At 47.5% G+C, this 20966-nt stretch overlaps 1 protein-coding gene across 3 annotated transcripts; it reads left to right on the top strand.

Moving 5' to 3' along the window:
* Window positions 1-1262: 1262 nt before the first annotated feature.
* Window positions 1263-2422, top strand: LOC140478657 (actin, cytoskeletal 1A-like). Of its 3 annotated transcripts, none has more exons than XM_072571886.1 (2): window positions 1263-1390; window positions 1520-2422. In XM_072571886.1, the coding sequence occupies exons 1-2, from the start codon at window positions 1268-1270 to the stop codon at window positions 2387-2389; spliced, it is 993 nt and encodes a 330-aa protein (XP_072427987.1). In that variant the 5' UTR covers window positions 1263-1267; the 3' UTR covers window positions 2390-2422. The 3 variants fall into 3 exon arrangements, with proteins under 3 accessions (XP_072427987.1, XP_072427988.1, XP_072427986.1); XM_072571887.1 differs by having other exon boundaries at window positions 1263-1871; window positions 2055-2422; XM_072571885.1 differs by having other exon boundaries at window positions 1263-2422.
* Window positions 2423-20966: the final 18544 nt, after the last annotated feature.

Here is a 20966-nt window from a genome sequence, read left to right as displayed (position 1 = left end):
GTTTTCTAATCAACTAGAAGATGAATTCTTAAAAGGGATAAACACATCCCAAACTTTTTCAGGTAAATCTTTAGGATCTCAGTAATTCTGTCGATCATTCTTCATTCCCGTGGGTTTCAGTGTTTATTACACCAGATAATGAAAGGTGTCACTTTCTGCCAACTTCATGAAGTCTCTGGGATGTTCCTAACCGAGTGACGGTCTTTTGAGCTATTGTGTTCAAGTTGCAGGGACCCAGGAGGTCTGTAATTATCTTTTGGGGATTAGAAACCAACAGTGCTCGCGTTGTTTCAGTGCAGCAGGAGGCCGACTGAGAGACACGGACCAAACCGAGGGTCCACTTCGGAAAATAATGGGATTCTTTTTCTGACAAACACGTTGAAAACGAGGCCGTGAATGGGGCAGTAAAACACTTCAGAGCTCGCAATGAAATTGTCCCATAGTCACCTGTTTAAAATAATCTGTTAGCCTGTAGCCCGAAAAACACTGATGGCATGCTTTTATTTATATTTAACACTAATTATTGTTGGTGTAGTGTTGGTTATAGACAAGAATCCTGAGGGGATAGTGTATATGAGAAGATACTGAGAAATGGGAGGTTCCAGCCCCTGTGTCTCAGTGAGGATACTGAGAAATGGGAGGTTCCAGCCCCTGTGTCTCAGTGAGGATACTGAGAAATGGGAGGTTCCAGCCCCTGTGTCTCAGTGAGGATACTGAGAAACGCTGAGGAAGGAGCTGGGAGCAGTTCCTGTGCCGGGAGAGGGGTGAGGGGAGGTATTGCAGAGGTTGCTAACTGACGCGGGGCGGCTCAGCAATGATTATTTCCTCATAATACTGACGGATTGTCACAATTGGTTGGGGAGAGACCTCACAGAAACCTCCCAGGAAGGTAAAAGCCATGGGCTGGCACCAGGAAAACCTCATTGGCGCCTGAGCAGCATCTGTTAGAGCACACAGTGGGCGCTAGGTATCAGTCTGAGCCTGAGGGAGGGTGTGTATCTAAGGGAGGGTGTGTCTCAGGGAGTGTGTCCGGGGTTGTGTCAGGGGGAGTGTGTCAGGGGGGTGTGTCAGGGGAGTGTGAGGGGGTGTGTCGGGGGGGGTGTGAGGGTGTGTTTGGGAGTGTGTGAGGGGAGTGTTTGTGTGTGTGTGTGGGGGGGTGAGGGTGTGTGTTTTAGGGAGAGTCTGTGTGTGTGTGTGTGTGTGTGTGTATAAAGGAGCTCAGTGAGCCTCTGCTGGGTCTAATTCCTTGCTCACCCTCTCTGGGACCATGGGGGACTTACAGCCTGCCATTGTTATCGATAATGGCTCAGGCCTGATCAAGGCAGGTATCTCTGGGAACAAGGAGCCCCATTCCATCTTCACCAACGTGATTGGCAAACCCAGGCAGAAGGCACTTATCATTGGGGCTGGCCAAAAGGATTTCTACATTGGCGAGGAAGCCCAGGCCAAGAGGGGGGTGCTGAGCATCAAGTACCCAGTAGAGCATGGCATTGTCACCTCCTGGGAGGACATGGAAAAGGTCTGGAGGTATATCTATGACAATGACCTGAAGATCAAGGCAAATGAGAGGCCAGCACTGCTGACTGAGGCGCCCCTCAACCCACTCGCCAACCGTGAGAAGATGTGCCAGGTGCTGTTTGAGGTCTTTGAGCTGCCCGCCATGTATGTGGCCATTCAGGCAGTACTAGCCCTGTACGCCTCAGGCAGGACCACAGGCTGTGTGATGGACAGTGGTGATGGAGTCAGCCACACAGTGCCCATCTATGAGGGTTATTGCTTGCCCCACGCTGTCCTGAGGCTGGAGCTGGGTGGCAGGGACCTGACTGAGTACCTGGTGAGGATCCTGACTGAGAGTGGGGTCTCGTTTGTCAGCACGGCCGAGAAGGAGATCGTCAGGGATATCAAGGAGAAGCTCTGCTACGTGGCGGTAGATGTACAGGCTGAGATGTGCAAGAAGCCTGCCGATGTGGAGAAAGACTACAAGCTGCCCGATGGCCAGGTCATCAAGATCCAGAACCAGAGGTTCCGCTGTCCCGAGACTCTCTTCATGCCAGCCAACATTGGCATCGAGGCACCTGGCATTGACAAACTCTGCTTCAATACCATCATGAAATGTGACATTGATCTCCGCAGAGACCTATATGCCAACGTGATCCTAGCCGGAGGCTCCAGCCTCTTTCCAGGCATGGACGAGAGAATGCTCAAGGAGATGACCAAGATGGTACCCACGGGCACCCCGGTCAAAGTCTGTGCTCCCGCTGACAGAAAGTACTCAGTGTGGATGGGGGGCTCGATCCTGTCGTCTCTGTCTGCCTTCCAGCAGATGTGGGTGCTGGCCTCTGAGTACAAGGAAGTAGGGGCCAACATCGTGCACAGGAAGTGCTTCTGAACCAGTTCCCAGCCCCATCTCTCTCCAACCCGAGCATCCCCACATCTGAACAAATCAAATCAAAGTCACTGTATTTTAAAAAAGAAAAACAATACTGAAAGAATAAAAGTACAGAATGAAATGTGACAAACTGGCTGCTTTTTATCTTTCATTTCTGTTCTGTTGAAAATTACCCTGTTCTTTCCATTTTGGAGCCTGACCCTTTGAATACTGGATTAGTGGTGCTGGAAGAGCACAGCAGTTCAGGCAGCATCCAAGTAGCTTCGAAATCGACGTTTCGGGCAAAAACCCTTCATCAGGAATAAAGGCAGTGAGCCTGAAGCATGGAGAGATAAGCTAGAGGAGGGTGGGGGTGGGGAGAAAGTAGCATAGAGTACAATGGGTGAGTGGGGGAGGGGATGAAGGTGATAGGTCAAGGAGGAGAGGGTGGAGTGGATAGGTGGAAAAGGAGATAGGCAGGTAGGACAACTCCGGACAAGTTATGGGGACAGTTACTGAGCTGGAAGTTTAGAACTAGGGTGAGGTGGGGCAAGGGGAAATGAGGAAACTGTTGAAGTCCACATGGATGAAGGGTTGAAGTGTTCCGAGGCGGAAGATGAGGCGTTCTTCCTCCAGGCGTCTGGTGGTGAGGGAGCAGCGGTGAAGGAGGCCCAGGACCTCCATGTCCTCGGCAGAGTGGGAGGGAGAGTTGAAATGTTGGGCCACGGGGCAGTGTGGTTGATTGGTGTGGGTGTCCCGGAGATGTTCCCTAAAGCGCTTTGCTAGGAGGTGCCCAGTCTCCCCAATGTAGAGGAGACCGCATCGGGAGCAACGGATACAATAAATGATGTTAGTGGATGTGCAAATAAAACTTTGATGGATGTGGAAGGCTCCTTTAGGGCCTTGGATAGAGGTGAGGGAGGCAGTGTGGGCGCAGGTTTGACAGTTCCTGCGGTGGCTTGGAGGATTGGAGGGTGGGTTGGAGGGTGGGTTGTTTTGGGGGCGTGGACCTGACCAGGTAGTCGCGGAGGGAACGGTCTTTGTGGAAGGCGGAAAGGGGTGGGGAGGGAAATATATCCCTGGTGGTGGGGTCTGTTTGGAGGTGGCGGAAATGTCGGCGGTTGATTTGGTTTATGCGAAGGTTGGTAGGGTGGAAGGTGAGCATCAGGGGCGTTCTGACCTTGTTACGGTTGGGAGGGTGGGGTCTGAGGTCGGAGGTGCGGGATGTAGACGAGATGCGTTGGAGGGCATCTTTAACCACGTGGGAAGGGAAATTGCGGTCTCTAAAGAAGGAGGCCATCTGGTGTGTTCTGTGGTGGAACTGGTCCTCCTGGGAGCAGATACGGCGGAGGCTGAGGAATTGGGAGTACGGGATGGCATTTTTGCAAGAGGTAGGATGGGAAGAGGTGTAATCCTTTGAATACTGTTGAGAGTGTGGTGCTGGAAATGCACATCAGGTTAGACAGCATCCGAGGAGCAGGTGAATCTATGTTTCAGGCATAAACCCTTCATCAGGAATGAGGCTGGGAGCCAGAAGGCTGAGAGATAAATGGGAGGAGGGGTGGGGCTGGGGGGAAGATAGTGATTCCATTCCACCCCTGGTCCTCACCTTCCAGAAACCCATTCCTGATGAAGGGCTCCTGCCCAAAATGTCAGTGTTCCTGCTCCTCGGATGCTGCCTGACCTGCTGTGCTTTTCCAGCACCTCTCTAACCTTGACTCTAATCTCTAGCATATTCAGGTCCTCACTTTCACCTGGGGGGAAGGTAGCTGAGAGTGTGATAGGTGGATGGAGATGGGGGTAAAGATGAAAGGTCGGAGGGGAAGGTGGAGCAGATAGGTAGAAAGGAAGATGGGCAGGTGGGACAGGTCATGGGGACAGTGCTGAGCTGCAAGGTTGGATCTGGGATAAGGTGGGGTGGAGGGGAAATGAGGAAACTGGTGAAGTCCACATTGATGCTCTGGGGTTGAAGTGTTCCGAGGCAGAAGATGAGGCGTTCTTCCTCCAGGCATCAGGTGGTGAGGGAGCGGCAGTGAAGGAGGCCCAGGACCTCCATGTCCTCGGCTGAGTGGGAGGGGGAATTGAAATGTTTGGTTGATTGGTGCGGGTGTCCCGGAGATGTTCCCTAAAGTGCTCTGCTAGGAGGCGCCCAGTCTCCCCACTGTAGAGGAGACCGCATCAGGAGCAACGGATACAATAAATGATATTGGTGGATGTGCAGGTGAAACTTTGATGGATGTGGAAGGCTCCTTTGGGGCCTTGGATGGAGGAGAGGGAGGAGGTGTGGGCGCAGGTTTTGCAATTCCTGCAGTGGCAGGGGAAGGTACCAGGATGGGAGGGTGGGTTGTTAGGAGGCGTGGGCATGACAAGAGAGTCACGGTGGGAATGGTCTTTGTGGAAAGTGGTTAGGGGTGGGGAGGGAAATATATCCCTGGTTGTGGGGTCCATTTGTAGGTGGTGGAAATGGCAGAGGATGATGCGATGTGTTCTGTCCTGGTGGATTGGAGAGGTGGGGTTTGAGGGCAGAAGTGCAGGAAGTGGAGGAGATGCACTGGAGGGCATTATTGATTAGAGGGCAAATCCTCCACCATTTCTGCCACCTACAAACAGACCCCACCACCAGGGATATATTCCCCTCCCCACCCCTATCTGCATTTCAAAGGGACCAATCCCTCTGCAACTCCCTCCTTTGGTGTATGCCCCCAAACAAGCCACCACCCTCTCCATCCCGGCACCTTCCCCTGACACGCAGCAATTGCAAAATCTGCGCCCTCACCTCCATCCAAGGCCCTAAAGGATCCTTCCACATCCGACAGAAACTAACCTGCACTTCCACAGACATCATCTACTGTGTCCATTGCTCTCGATACGGTCTCCTCAACAGCGGAGAGACAGGACACCTCCTCATGGTACGCTTCAGAGAACATCTCCGGGACACCCGCACCAATCAACCCCACTGCCCAGTGGCTGAACAATTCAATTTCCTCTCCCACTCTGCCGAGGACATGCAGGTCCTGGGCCACCTCCATCACCAAACTCTAGCCACCCAATGCCTGGAGGAAGAACGCCTCATCTTCCACCTTGGGACCCTCCAACCACATGGCATCAACATGAGACTTCACCAGTTTCCTCATTGCTCCTCAACTCACCTCATCCCAGATCCAACCTCCCAACTTGGCACCACCCTCTTGACCTGCCCAACCTGCCCATCGTCCTTCCCATCTATCCACTCCACCCTCCTCCTACCTATCACCTTCTCCCCACCTCTGTCTACCTATCACATTCTCAGCGACCTTCCCCCCTTCCATTTATTTCTCTGCCCCATTGGGCCACCCCCTCATTCCTGAAGAAGGGCTGATGACTGATATGTTGATTCTCCTGCTCCTCGGATGCTGCCTGACCTGCTGTGCTTTTCCAGCACCACACTCTTCGACTTTGATCTCCAGCATCTGCAGTCCTCACTTTCTCCTTTGAACATAGCGTTCCCCAAGGCCCAGCCTGACCCTGACCCTCTGTGAACACAGCATTCCCCAGGGTCCGGTCTGACCCTGACCCTCTGTGAACACAGCATTCCCCAGGGTCCGGTCTGACCCTGACCCTCTGTGAACACAGCATTCCCCAGGGTCCGGTCTGACCCTGACCCTCTGTGAACACAGCATTCCCCAGGGTCCGGTCTGACCCTGACCCTCTGTGAACACAGCATTCCCCAGGGTCCGGTCTGACCCTGACCCTCTGTGAACACAGCGTTCCGGAGGGTCTGGTCTGACCCTGACCCTCTGTGAACACAGCGTTCCCGAGGGTCCGGTCTGACCCTGACCCTCTGTGAACACAGCGTTCCGGAGGGTCTGGTCTGAGTCTGACCCTCTGTGAACACAGCGTTCCCGAGGGTCCGGTCTGACCCTGACCCTCTGTGAACACAGCATTCCCCAGGGTCCGGTCTGACCCTGACCCTCTATGAACACAGCATTCCCCAGGATCCGGTCTGAGTCTGACCCTCTGTGACCACAGCGTTCCCCAAGGCCCAGCCTGACCCTGACCCTCTGTGAACACAGCGTTCCCCAGGGTCTGGTTTGAGTCTGACCCTTTGTGAACACAGCATTCCCCAGGGTCCGGTCTGACCCTGACCCTCTGTGAACACAGCGTTCCCCAAGGCCCAGCCTGACCCTGACCCTCTGTGAACACAGCGTTCCCCAGGGTCCGGTCTGACCCTGACCCTCTGTGAACACAGCATTCCCCACGGTCCGGTCACAGCCTGACCCTTTGTGAACACAGCGTTCCCCAGGATCCGGTCTGACTCTGACCCTGTGTGAACACAGCGTTCCCCACGGTCCGGTCACAGCCTGACCCTTTGTGAACACAGCGTTCCCCAGGGTCCGGTCTGAGTCTGACCCTTTGTGAACACAGCATTCCCCAGGGTTTGTTCTGAACCCTCTCCGTCTTTGTCTCTATCCCCAAGCCCTCTCCTTATTCCAGGATTTGCTGCTCTTTTTTGAAACTGATGTCAGTCTCCCGAAACTTCAATGCATCTTCCCCTTAATATTCGAAAGCAGTTTCTATGACACCAGTTTACTGTTCGATGGTAGGACACCCCAAGTAGAACATAGAACATAGAACATAAAACATAACAGCGCAGTACAGGCCCTTTGGCCTCGATGTTGCGCCGACCTGCCATACCCATCTGAAGCCCATCTAACTTACACTATTCAATGTATACTTGTCCAATTACGACTTAAATGTCCTTAAAGTTGGCAAATCTACGACCGTTGCAGGCAAAGCATTCCATACCCTTACCTGTGGGCGGCACGGTGTCACAGTGGTTAGCGCTGCTGCCTCACAGTGCCAGAGACCCAGGTTCAATTCCCGCCTCAGGCGACTGTGTGGAGTTTGCATATTCTCCCTGTATCTGCGTGGGTTTCCTCCGGGTGCTCCAGTTTCCTCCCACAGTCCAAAGATGTGCAGGTTAGGTGAATTGGCCATGGGAAATTGCCTGTAGTGTTAGGTGAAGAGGTAAATGTAGGAGGATGGGTCTGGGTGGGTTGAGCTTTGGCGGGTTGGCATACTCTTGTTGGGCCGAAGAGCCTGTTTCCACACAGTAAGTAATCTACTCTCTGAGTAAAGAAACTACCTCTGATATTTATCACCCCTCAATTTAAAGCTATGCCCCCTTGTGCTCGCCATCACCATTCTTGGAAAAAGGCTCTCCCTGTCCACCCTATTTAACCCTCTGATTTTCTTATATGTCTCTATTAAGTCACCTCTCAACCTTCTCTCCAACGAAAACAGCCTCAAGTCCCTCAGCCTTTCCTTGTAAGACCTTCCCTCCATACCAGACAACATCCTAATAAATCTCTTCTGCACCCTTTCCACATCCTTCTTATAATGCGGTGACCAGAACTGTACATACTTATCTAGGACACTCAGGAACATTTCCTTGAATAAGCTCCACATTTCTAATGTGCCCACCCCCTGCAGTTTCCTTCTCCATCCTATGCTTCCTAAATCTTGCCTAATCGCATCATAATTGCCTTTCCCCCAGCTGTAACTCTTGCCCAGTGGTATACACCTATCACTTTCTATCACTAAAGTAAACATAACAGAATTGTGATCGTTATCACCAAAGTGCTCACTTACTTCCAAGTCTAACACCTGGCCAGGCTCATTACCCAATACCAAATCCAATATGGCTTCGCCCCTTGTAGGCCTGTCTACATACTGTATTAGTGGTGCTGGAAGAGCACAGCAGTTCAGGCAGCATCCAACGAGCAGCGAAATCGACGTTTCAGGCAAAAGCCCTTCATCAGGCAGCATCTGCAGTCATTGTTTTTACCTTGTCTACATACTGTGTCAGGAAGCCCTCCTGCACACACTGGACAAAAACTGACCCATCGATAGTACTTGTACTACAGTGTTCCCAGTCAATATTTGGAAAGCTGAAGTCCCTCATGACAACAACCCTGTGTCTCTCACTCCTATCAAGAACCATTTTTTGCAATCCTTTCCCCTCCATTTCTGGAACTAATCAGAGGCCTATAGAAAACTCCCAACAGGGTGACCTCTCCTTTCCTGTTTCTAACTTCAGCCCATATTACCTCAGTTGACGAGTCCCCAAACATCCTTTCTGCAACTGTAATACTGTCCTTGACCAACAATGCCACACCTCCCCCTCTTTTACCATCTTCTCTGTTCTTACTGAAACATCTAAATCCTGGAACCTGCAACAACCATTCCTGTCCCTGCTCTAACCATATCTCCGAAATGGCCACATCGAAGTCCCAGGTACCAACCCATGCTGCAAGTTCATTCACCTTATTCCTGGCGTTGAAGACACACTTCAAACCAACCTCTTGCCTGCCGGTGCCATCTTGTGTCCCTGAAACTTGATTTCGGACCTCCCTACTCTCAACCCTTTCTATACTCGAACTACAATTTTGGTTCCCATCCCCCTGCTGGATTAGTTTAAACCCACCCCAATAGCCTTAGCGAATCTCCCCCCAAGGATATTGGTACCCCTCTGGTTCGGATGAAGACCATCCTGCTTGTAGAGATCCCATCTACCCTAGAAAGAGCCCCAATTATCCAAAACCCTCCCTCCTGTACCATCCCTGTAGCCACATGTTCAACTCCTCTCTCTCCCTATTCCTCACCTCACCAGCACGTGGCACGGGCAACAAACCAGAGACAACAACCCTATTCATCCTAGCTCTAAGCTTCCACCCTAACTCCCTGAATTTCTGCCTGAAATCCCCATCTTTCTTCCTACCTATGTCGTTGGTGCCGATGTGGACCACGACTTGGGGCTGCTCCCCCTCCCCCTTAAGCATCCCAAAAACACGATCAGAGACATCATGAACCCTGGCACCTGGGAGGCAACACACCAACAGTGAGTCTCTCTCGTCTCCACAGAACCTCCTATCTGTCCCTCTAACTATGGAGTCCCCAATGACTACTACTCTGCTCCTCTTTCCCCTTCCCTTCTGAGCAGCAGGGACTGACTCTGTGCCAGAGCTCTGTGCCCCACTGCTTTCCCCTGGTAAGCCGTCCCCCCCAACAGTATCCAAAATGGTAGAGGGCTTTTGGCTTTTATGTCCAACGTTGGATTTTGGTGGAAGGTCTTGATGATGTTTAGCTAGCTGAGCTGGGAGGGTCTTGTGTTTCAGGGGTAGCCTTTATGATAAATTGGCACCATGTACCTTGAACTCATCTCTTCTCTGGAGGATCTACAGCAGGAGTAAGCTATTAGCTTGGCTCTGACAGTGGAGGCATCCAGAGCTAGCTGCTTCCAGGGATGGATGGACTGTTTTATGATGATAGAATGAGTAGGTTCAGCCTGTACTCATTGGAATTGAGAAGAATGAGAGATGACCTGATTGAAACCAGAGTTGTCAGGGGACTGACAGGGGAGATGTGGAAGGACTTTCTTTCCCTTGTGGGAGAGTCGAGGATCAGAAGGCATCATCTTCCCAATAATAAGACAAAGTTGAGGAAGAATTTCTTCTCTTAGTAAGTAGAGAAGGTGTCAAATTCTTCACCACAGAGGGCTGTCATTGTTGGGTAAGTATACTGCGGCAAGTGACATTTTTATGGGAATCGAGAGTAAGGCGTTCGACAAGGTTCCCCATGGTAGACTGATTAGCAAGGTTAGATCTCATGGAATACAGGGAGAACTAACCATTTGGATACAGAACTGGCTCAAAGGTAGAAGACAGAGGGTGGTGGTGGAGAGTTGTTTTTCAGACTGGAGTCCTGTGACCAGTGGAGTGCCACAAGGTTCGGTGCTAGGTCCTATACTTTTTGTCATTTACATAAATGATTTGGATGTGAGCATAAGAGGTACAGTTAGTTTTCAGATGACACCAAAATTGGAGGTGTAGTGGACAGCAAAGAGGGTTACCTCAGATTAAAATAGGATCTGGACCAGATGGGCCAATGGGCTGAGAAGTGGCAGATGGAGTTTAATTCAGATAAATGTGAGGTGCTGCATTTTGGGAAAGCAAATCTTATCATGACTTATACACTTAATGGTAAGGTCCTAGGGAGTGTTGCTGAACAAACAGACCTTGCAGTGCAGGTTCATAGCTCCTTGAAAGTGGAGTCGCAGGTAGATAGGATAGTGAAGAAGGCTTTTGGTATGCTTTCCTTTATTGGTCAGAGTATTGAGTACAGGAGTTGGGAGGTCATGTTGCAGCTGTACAGGACATTGATTAGGCCACTGTTGGAATATTGTGTGCAGTTCTGGTCTCCTTCCTATCGGAAAGATATTGTGAAACCTGAAAGGGTTCAGAAAAGATTTACAAGGATGTTGCCAGGGGTGGAGGATTTGAGCTATAGGGAGAGGCTGAACAGGCTGGGGCTGTTTTCCCTGGAGTGTTGGAGGCTGAGGGGTGAGCTTATAGAGGTTTACAAAATTATGAGGGGCACAGATAGGGTAAATAGACAAAGTCTTTTCCCTGGGGTCGGAGAGTCCAGAACTAAAGGCCATAGGTTTAGGGTGAGAGGGAAAAGATATAAAAGAGACCTAAGGGGCAACTTTTTCACACAGAGGGTGGTATGTGTATGGAATGAGCTGCCAGAGGAAGTTGTGGAGGCTGGTACAATTGCAACATTTAAGAGGCATCTGGATGGGTATATGAATAGGGAGGGTTTGGAGGGATATGGGCCAAGTGCTGGCAGGTGGGACTAGATTGGGTTGGGATATCTGGTCGGCATGGATGGGTTGGACTGAAGGATCTGTGTCCATGCTGTGCATCTCTATGACTCTATGACTCTAGTGGGGTCAACATAGGGAAGTAGAGTTGAGGATTAATAGATTGGCCATGATCTCAATGAAAGATGATACACCAACTCGATGGAATGAATTACCCAGAATCTTAGAGTCATATAGTACAGAAGAGGCCCTTCAGCCCATTGAGCCTGTACTAGTAAAAATGTCCTTCCTCCCACACAAGTCCCGCTTTCCCACTCTAGGCTCATGGCTGACTTCTGCTCCAAAGCCTTGTGGTCTTACAGTGTGATGGTCAGTGGGACCTGTACTAGCCCTTGGAAAACACTATCTAATTAGATGGACAACCCCAGCCTTTTGGCCCACTACCTTGCATTTCCTTCCCTTTGTAAATATATATCCACTCACTATTTGATCCTTAACAGCTGAGTCTGCTCCCACTAACACTTCAGATTGTAACTATTTGCAGAATGTTTCTCATTTGAATTGTCTCCTCTAAGCTTGTCTTGACAGCTGTTTTAACTCTGAGTGCCCTGGAAACATGGACTCCCTATTCATCCAATCAAAGTTCAAAGCACCATGAAGTCACAGACAGAAATTGGGAATCATGGGACAGTATTTCAAAGCACTCTGTAAGTGACCTGGGTCCAGATAATTACCGGATGTTTGGATGGGGTTGGATGGAGATATGGTTTGGAGATTTCTACTCATAGATTCAAACAGCAGAGAAACAGTTCCTTCAGTCCAACCCTTATCGCCAACCAGACAACTTAATTTGACCTAATCCCATTTGCCAGCATTTGGCCCATGTCCCTATTACCCTATATGTGGAAAAGTTACCCCTCAGGTTCTTATTAACTCTTTCCCCTCTTATCCTACATCCTCTAGGTTTGGACTTCCCTACACTAGGTAAAAGACCTTGGCTATTCACCTTGTCTATGCCCCTGATAATTATATAAACCTCTGTGATATCACCCCTCAGCCTCCGAATCTCCAGGGAAAACAGCCCCAGCCTATTCAACCTCTCCCTATAGCTTAAACCCTCCAGTCCCAGCAACATCCTTGTAAATCTTTCTGTTATGGTTTCAACACAGTGGAAAAAACCCAAAGACAGTTCCGTTATTGATAACCTATCAACATTTTTTTTCTCTCATGATTCGGGCTGAACTGGGAGATGTTCACAGAAATATGTCATCTTTTGTTTCTCTTTGTGGAACAGGGATCTGTCATTTGCAACAACAACAAACCTCTGCCTATTTTTAAAAGATCTGTATCTGACTGGTTTTGAAAGGTTACCCCAAAGTAGATAACCTCTGTTTCAAAAGCTAGTAGCCAGGGAACATATGAGGATGAATTGTTTGCATTGTGAGAATCACATTTATATAAACAGCTGTTGGGATGAAGCTCTGCCTGTCTTCAGAAAATATTTTCAGTCCATATCGTAAAGAGGGACCCAAAGAGTTTAGAACATAGAACATGGAACAGTACAGCACAGTACAGGCCCTTTGAGTCTCGATGTTGTGCCAGCCTTTTATCCTACTCTAAGATCAGACGAACCGACATACCCTTCATTACACTACCTCCTATTTGCCTATCTAAGAGTCGCTTTAATGTCCCTGATGTATCTGACTCTGCTACAACTGCCAGCAATGTATTTCACACACCCAGCACTCTCTGGGTAAAGAACCGACCTCTGACACCTGCCCTAAACCTTCCTCCAATTACCTTAAAATTATCCCCCCACAGCCCCCCCACACCTCCACAATCCCCACTCCCGTGATAGATATTTCCACCCTGGGAAAATGTCTCTGGTTATCCACCCTATCTCTGTCTCTCAACATCTTGCGCACCTCTATCAAGTCAACTCTCATCCTTCTTCGCTCTAATGAGAAAAGCCCTAGCTCCCTCACCCTTCCTTCATAAGACATACCCTCCAGTCCGGGCAGCATCCTGGGAAATCTCCTCTGTACCGTCTCTAAAGTTTCCACATCCTTCCTATAATGAGGTGACCAGGACTGAATACAATATTCCATGTGTGACCTAACTAGGGCTTTATAGAGCTACAGCATAACCTCGTGGCTCTTAAACTCAATCCCCCTGTTAATGAAAGCCAAGACACCATACACCTTCTTAACAACCCTATCAAGTTGGGTGGCAACTTTGAGGGATCCATGGCCCTCAACCCCAAGATCCCTCTGTTCCTTCACACTGCCAAGAATCCTGTCTTTAACCCTGTATTCTGCATTCAAATTCGACCTTCCAAAATGAATCACTTCACACTTTTCCAGGTTGGACTCCATCTGCCACTTCTCAGCCCAGCTCTGCATCCCATCAATGTCTGGTTGTAACCAAAACAGCTCTCCACACTATCCACCACTCCACCAACCTTCACGTCATCAGCAAACTTACCAACCCACCCTTTCACTTCCTTATCCAAGTCATTTATAAAAATCACAAAGAACAGAGGTGCCAAAACTGATCCTTGCAGAAGACCACTGGTCACCGAAACCCAAGCTGAATACTTTCTATCTACTACCACCCTCTGTCTTCTATGGACTAGCCAATTCTGTATCCAGACAGACAGGTTTCCCTGTATCCCATGCCTCCTTACTTTCTGAATGAGCCTACCATGGGGAACCTTAGCAAATACCTTGCTGAAATCCATGTAAACCACATCCAATACTTTGCCTTCATCGATGTATTTTGTCACATCCTCAAAGAATTCATTAAGGTTTGTGAGGCATGACCTGCCTCTCACAAAGCCATGCTGACTATCTCTAATCAAACTATGGTTTTCCAAGTAATCATAAACCTACTCTCTCAGAATCCTCTCCAATACTTTGCACACCACTGGCATAAGACTGACTGGTCTGTAATTCCCAGGGTTATCCCTATTCCCTTCCTTGAACAAGGGAATAACATTTGCCACCCTCCAATCATCTGGCACAACTCCAGTGGACAGTGAAGATGTAAAGGTCATCACCAAAGGTGCAGCAATCTCTTCCCTCGCTTCCTGGAGTATCCTTGGATATATTCCCTCTGGCCCTGGAGGTTTATCGATCCTTCTGTTTTTCAAAGTTTTCAGCACATCCTCCTTCCTAACATCAACCTATTCAAGTGTATAATTCTGTTTCACATTGTCCTCAGAAACATCAAGGTCCTTCTCAGTAGTGAATATTGAAGCAAAGTATTCATTAAGGACTTCCCCGACTTTCTCTAAATCCAGGTGAAAGTTCCCTTCACTATTCCTGATTGTCCCCACCCTCACTCTGGCCATCCTCTTGTTCCTCCGTAAGTGTAGAATATCTTAGGTTTTCCTTAATCCTACTCTCCAAGGCATTTTCATGCTCCCTTCTAGCTCTTCTAAGTCCATTCTTCAGTTCACTCCTGGCTACCTTGTAACCTTTTTGAGTCCTGTTTGATCCTTGCCTCCTCAACCTTAAGTGTGCTTCCCGCTTCCTCTTGACTAGATGTTCCACATCCCTTGTCACCCAAAGTTCTTTCACACTGCCAAATCTGTCCAACACTATCAGCAATTGCCCCCGAAAGAATCTCCACATTTCTGTCGTGCTTTTCCATGAGAACGTCTGTTCCCAATTTAGGTGCCCCAGTTCCTGCCTAATAGCTTTGCAATTCCGCCTCCCCCAATTCAATACTTGCCCATACCATCTGCTCCTATCTCTCTACATGAGTAGAGTAAATGTCAGGGAGTTGTGATCACTGTCACCGAAATGCTCTCCCAATGAGAGATGTGACACCTGGCATGGTTTGCTGCCAAGCACCAAATCCAGTATGGCCTCCCTTCTTATCTACATATTGCATCTGGAACCCTTCCTGGATACACCTGACAAAAACTGCTCCAAACAAACTATTTGAATAACCAAGGTTCCAATCAATATTAGGGAAGTTAAAGTCACACATGACAACAATCCTGTTACTTCTGCACCTTTCCAAAATCCGCCTCCCAGTCTGCTCCTTTGTGTCCCTGGGGGTCTGTAGAAAACTCCCAATAAAGTGATTGCTCCTTTCCTGTTTCTGCCTTCCACTCATATTGACTCTGTAGACAAACCCTCCTTGACAACCTCCCTTTCTGCAGTTATGATACTATCTCTGATTAACAATGCCACTCCTCCACCTCTTTTACTGTCCCTCCTATTCCTTTTGAAACATCTAAACCTTGGAACATCCATCAACCATTCCTGCTCCTGTGACATCCGAGTCTCCGTAATGGCCACAATATCATAGTTCCAAATACTGATGCATGTTCTGAGTCCATCATCCTTCTTCCTGACACTTTTGCGTTAAAATAGACTCATTTCAACCCATCACACTGACTGCATCTTTGCCCTATCAAGAGCTTCTCCCCCCTTACAGACTCTATGCACACTGTGTCTGGCTGTTTGTGGCTGACTCCATCCTCTGATCCATAGCTCCACTTTCCACCCTCCGCCAATCTTGTTTAAACACTCCTGAAGAGCTCAAGCAAACCTCCTGCCCAGGATATTGGTGCCCCTCCGGTTCAGGTGCAACCCATCCTTCTTGTACAGGTCCTACCTTCCCAAAATTGTATCCCATGATCCATATATCTGAAGTCATCTCTCCGATACCAGTTCTGCAGCCACCTGTTCATCTACACTCACTCTCTGACCCTAGTCTTACTAGCCTGTGGCACCTGTAACAATCCTGAGATTACTACTTTGCTCGTTCTGCCTTCTAGCTTCCAACCTAACTCCCTATATTCTCTTTTCAGGTCCTCCTCCCTTTCCATTCCTATAACATTATCAATGTGTACCACAACTTCTAGCTGCTCATCCTCCCCCTTAAGAATCATGTAGACTTGATCCAAGACATCCCTGAACTTGGAACCCGGGAGGCAACATACCATCTGGGAGTATCTCTCGTGACCACAGGATCTCCTGTCTGTTCCTCTCACCATTGAATCTCCTAACACTATCACTCTCCAATCTTCCCCCTTCCCTCCTGATAGCCAGGGTCAGTGCCAGAAACCTGGCCACTGAGGCTTTCCCCTGTAGGCACCACCCTCCCCCTGCCGCTCCCCCCCCCCACCCTCAACAGTACTCCAAGTGGTTTGCTTATTATTACGGGAACATCCACAGGGGATCCCTGCACTGTATGCCTATTCCCTTTCCCTCTCCTGATGGTCACTCAGCTACCTCCCTATAACTCATCTCTATTACCCCCTCCACCTCCTGAATGATCTGAAGTCTGTCCAGCTCCAGCTCCAGTTCCCTAACACGGTCTGGGAGGTGCTGGAGTTGGGTGCACTTCTTGAAGGTAAAGCCAGCAGAGACACGAGTAGCGACTTTTACCTCCTACATCTTGCAAGAAGTTTTAGAGGGATATGGGGCTAAGTACTGGCAAATGGGGCAAGTGTGGACTTGTTGGGCTGAAGGGCCTGTTTCCACACTGTAAGTAATCTAATCTAATTAATTTTGGACATCTAGTTAGCATGGATGAGTTGGACTGTAGGGTCTGTTTCTGTGCTGTACACCTCTCTGACTCTATGTCATGGTACATGTGTGGAGGTGCCAGTGTTGGATTGGGGTAGATAAAGTCAAAAATGACATGGCACTATGTTATACTCCAACAGGTTTATTTGAAAACACAAGCTTTTGGAGCATTGTTCCTTCTTCAGATGTTTGTGCTTTCAAATAAACCTATTGGACTATAACAGGGTATTGTATGATTTTTGACATGTTACATGTGATACTCTTGTCACTGGTCTGTACGGTAAGATCTCTTCTAATCTCTGACCCACATATCGATGCACTAGATAAGCACGCAGATCAAAGGAGGTGTGAAGTTCGCCAACAGGAGTGACTGGAGACACTAAACCCAAGAGACTATAGATATTTGAAAACTTGAAAAGTTTGACAATCACATAGCCAAGACCTGATTTAAGGCAAAAACATGGGCATGATTAAATGAAACAGGGTTGGGCTATGTACAAATTATTGTAACAGCACCAATTTCTGGTTTGCATTCTGTGAAAAGAATTAAAATTCAAAATTACAAGTAAAGTAATCTGTCTTGATAATTATAGTCAGACAAGTTGTCACATCATTTGGAGAAAACATTTGCCCATTTATGTAAAACACATCTCACAGCCATATACAGAAGCTGTGAATATAACATTTGAATCTTGATTCTAACAATGAGCTACTGGAAAGAAGAAATACTTACATTTGCAGAGCATTTTTCACAACTTCAGGCAATCACAAAGCATTAATGAAATACAAGTGGAACAGATTAGGAAAGAAGTACACAGCTTGGTCACAGAAACAGCAATGTGCCAATATCTGAATAATTCATTGATTACTAAATATCAGCTTGGATAATTACCCCCTTTTCAACATGGTGTGCCGTAATCCTTGCCATAGAACATAGAACATAGAACATAGAACAATACAGCACAGAACAGGCCCTTCGGCCCACGATGTTGTGCCGAACTTCTAACCTAGATTAAGCACCCATCCATGTACCTATCCAAATGCCGTTTAAAGGTCGCCAATGATTCTGACTCTACCACTCCCACGGGCAGCGCATTCCATGCCCCCACCACTCTCTGGGTAAAGAACCCACCCCTGACATCTCCCCTATACCTTCCACCCTTCACCTTAAATTTATGTCCCCTTGTAACACTCTGTTGTACCCGGGGAAAAAGTTTCTGATTGTCTACTCTATCTATTCCTCTGATCATCTTATAAACCTCTATCAAGTCACCCCTCATCCTTCGCCGTTCCAACGAGAAAAGGCCGAGAACTCTCAACCTCGTACGACCTACTCTCCATTCCAGGCAACATCCTGGTAAATCTTCTCTGCACCCTCTCCAAAGCTTCCACATCTTTCCTAAAGTGAGGCGACCAGAACTGCACACAGTACTCCAACTGTGGCCTAACCAAAGTCCTGTACAGCTGCAACATCACTACACGACTCTTGAATTCAATCCCTCTGCTAATGAACGATAATACTCCATAGGCCTTCTTACAAACTCTATCCACCTGAGTGGCAACATTCAAAGATCTATGCACATAGACCCCAAGATCCCTCTGTTCCTCCACCTGACTAAGAACCCTACCATTAACCCTAAATGAGGTGGAATATGGGGCCTTGCCTTAATATCTCAATTTTAAAGCAATGTCTTTCCAAGTACAGCACTCTTTCTTGGTTTGCTCTGAAGTGTCATCTCATCACGTCTCTTGGGAGGAGGTAAATCCCCAACCTATTCACATTTATGGAAGTGTTACCCAGTATAACATAACTTTCAACTGGTAGAGGCAATAGAGAAATCCTTGTCCTCGATGGTCCCTGAAAACCCTCACAGCTAACAGTGTTGGAATGTCCATTCTGTTAAACTCTGAATGAAGACAATTCCAAAAAGACATGATAAATATGAGGCTTTTGGCAATTCTTCAGCCAACCATCACACAAATGAGGAACTGGGAACCAAGCCATTAACTTACATGGTGCAGAGATAGCTTGGAAGCCAATTAACAAAGTTGCTGCTGAGAAATAAATAAAACAAATAAAGTTTAAGTTTACTTTAAGAATGGTATTGATGAGACCAGTTATCAAGTTTCAATAAAGGGTCATAAAGGTGACAGATTATCCTTGCTTCCCTTTCCCTGCCAGTACAATCTGACTTTCTGTGTATTTCCATTATCTGTTTTTATTCCCAAACTACAGTATTGGCGATATTTGGCTTCAGCATATTCTTTTGTCCAATTCAATGTGACAGACTCAGTGAAGCATATTCATCCTGTTAACTGATACAGGGTTGCATTTCAATTAATGGTTCATTGGATGAAGATGTTGCTGGCAAATCTATCATTATTGCCCATCCCTAATTGCCCTTCAGAAGGAGGTGGTAGGCTCATTTTGTTTGTATTATATCAGCCACCCCTCAGCCTCTGATGCTCTAGTGAAAACAATCCGAGTTTGTCCAAATAAAAACCAAAAGAACTGCAAATGTTGTGAATCAGAAACAAAGGAAGAGGTTGCTGGAAAAGCTCAGTAGGTCCAGCAGCATCCGTGAAGAGAAATCAAAGTTAACATTTCAGGTCCAGTGACCCTTCCTCAGAATAGTTCCCAACAGGACCCAAAATGTTAACTCTGATTTCTCCTCACAAATGCTGCCAGACCTACTGAGCTTTTCCAGCAACTTCTGTATTTGTTCCAAGTTTGTTCAGTCTAATACACTCCAATCAGACCACATCCTGGTATACCTCTATGCTCCCTCTCCAAAGCTTCCACATCCTTCCTATTAGTGTGGGAACAGAACTGAACACTAATCCAAACGTGGCCTAAATAAAGCTGCAACATGACTTACTGACTTTTAGACTCACTATCCCAAAAGGTGAAGATAAGCATGCCATACATCTTCTTTACCACCTTATTCACTTGTATTACCACTTCCAGGGTAGCTCTGGACTTCTATCCCAAAATCCCTCAGTATATCAATGCTCCTAAGGGTCCTGCCATTTACTTTCTCTAGCACTTGACCTCCCAAAATGCATCACTTCAGATTGTCTGGATCGAAATCCATCTGCCATTTCTTTCCCCAACTCTCCAATTGCTCTATGTTCTGCTGTATCTTTTTAACAACCTCCTCACTATCAACAGCTTCACCAATTTTCATGTTGTTTGCAAACGTAGTAATCAGACCACTTGCATTTTTGTCCAACTCATTCACATATATTACAAGCACCTGAGGTGTCAGCACTTATCCTTGTGAAACATCACTGATTACAGACCTCCAGTCAGAAAATTATCCCTCCACAATTACCCGAAATCTTCTATGACCATGCCAATTTTATATCCAACTTACCAACTCACCACTGTTCCCATGTGACTTAATCTTCTGAACCAACCTACCATGAGGGACTTTGTCAAATGCTTTAGTAAAATCCATATAATCAACATCTATTGTCCTACCCTCATCAATCATCTTTGTCACTTCTTTAAAAAGTCCATCAAATTTGTGTGACAAGTTCTCCTGCACACAAAGCCATGTTGACTATCCCTAATAACTCTATTATTTTCCAAAATCTAGAGTGTTTTTGGAGCTGTGCCCATCCAGGCAAGTTGGATACTCCATTACACTTGTGCCTTGTAGATTAGATTACTTACATTGTGGAAATAGGCCCTTCAGCCCAACATGTCCACACCGACCCACACCCAATACTATGGGCAATTTAGCATGGCCAATTCACCTAACCTGCACATTTTTGGATTGAGGGAGGAAATCCATGCAGACACGGGGAGAATGTGCAAACTCCACACAGAGAGTCACTTGATGCATGAATTGAACCCAGGTCTACTGGGGCTGTGAGGCAGCAGTGCTAACCACTGTGCCACTGTGTCGTCCACATGGTGGACAGGTTTTGGGGAGTCAGGAAGTGAATTACTTAAAATAGAATGTCTAGCTTCTGACCTGCTGTTGTAACCGCAGTATTTATGTCATGAGTTCAGTTTGATTTCTGGTCAATGGTAACCCCTAGGGCATAGTGAGTGATTCAATGATGCAATGCTATTGAACATCAAGTAACACTAATCAGACTCTCTTTTATTGGAGATTGTCATTGTCTGGCACTAGTGAAAAATATACCTGCCACCTTGTCCGAGTCTTGGTGTATTTGAACATTGACATACAGGGGTAATTTTCCATATTGTTGCATAGATGCTAATATTGCAACTGTGCTGAAACAGCTTGGCCAGGACCACAGCTCAGTCTATAATATACATCTTAATTACTATTGCCAGAATATTATCAGGAACCAAAGCCTTTGAGCATCCTTCACCTGTCCATTGGTATCAAATGGAGTGAATTCAATTGGCGGAAGACTGCTATTTTTAATG

The sequence above is a fragment of the Chiloscyllium punctatum genome, chromosome 6, assembly GCF_047496795.1.
Source record: "Chiloscyllium punctatum isolate Juve2018m chromosome 6, sChiPun1.3, whole genome shotgun sequence".
NCBI lineage: Eukaryota > Metazoa > Chordata > Chondrichthyes > Orectolobiformes > Hemiscylliidae > Chiloscyllium > Chiloscyllium punctatum.
Note: the sequence above shows the minus strand (reverse complement) of the source record. Positions and strands in the feature narration are given on the sequence as shown.

Excerpts from the sequence above, each read along its gene's own strand:
- LOC140478657 (XM_072571885.1), top strand. The coding sequence starts at position 1,268 with ATGGGGGACTTACAGCCTGCCATTGTTATCGATAATGGCTCAGGCCTG.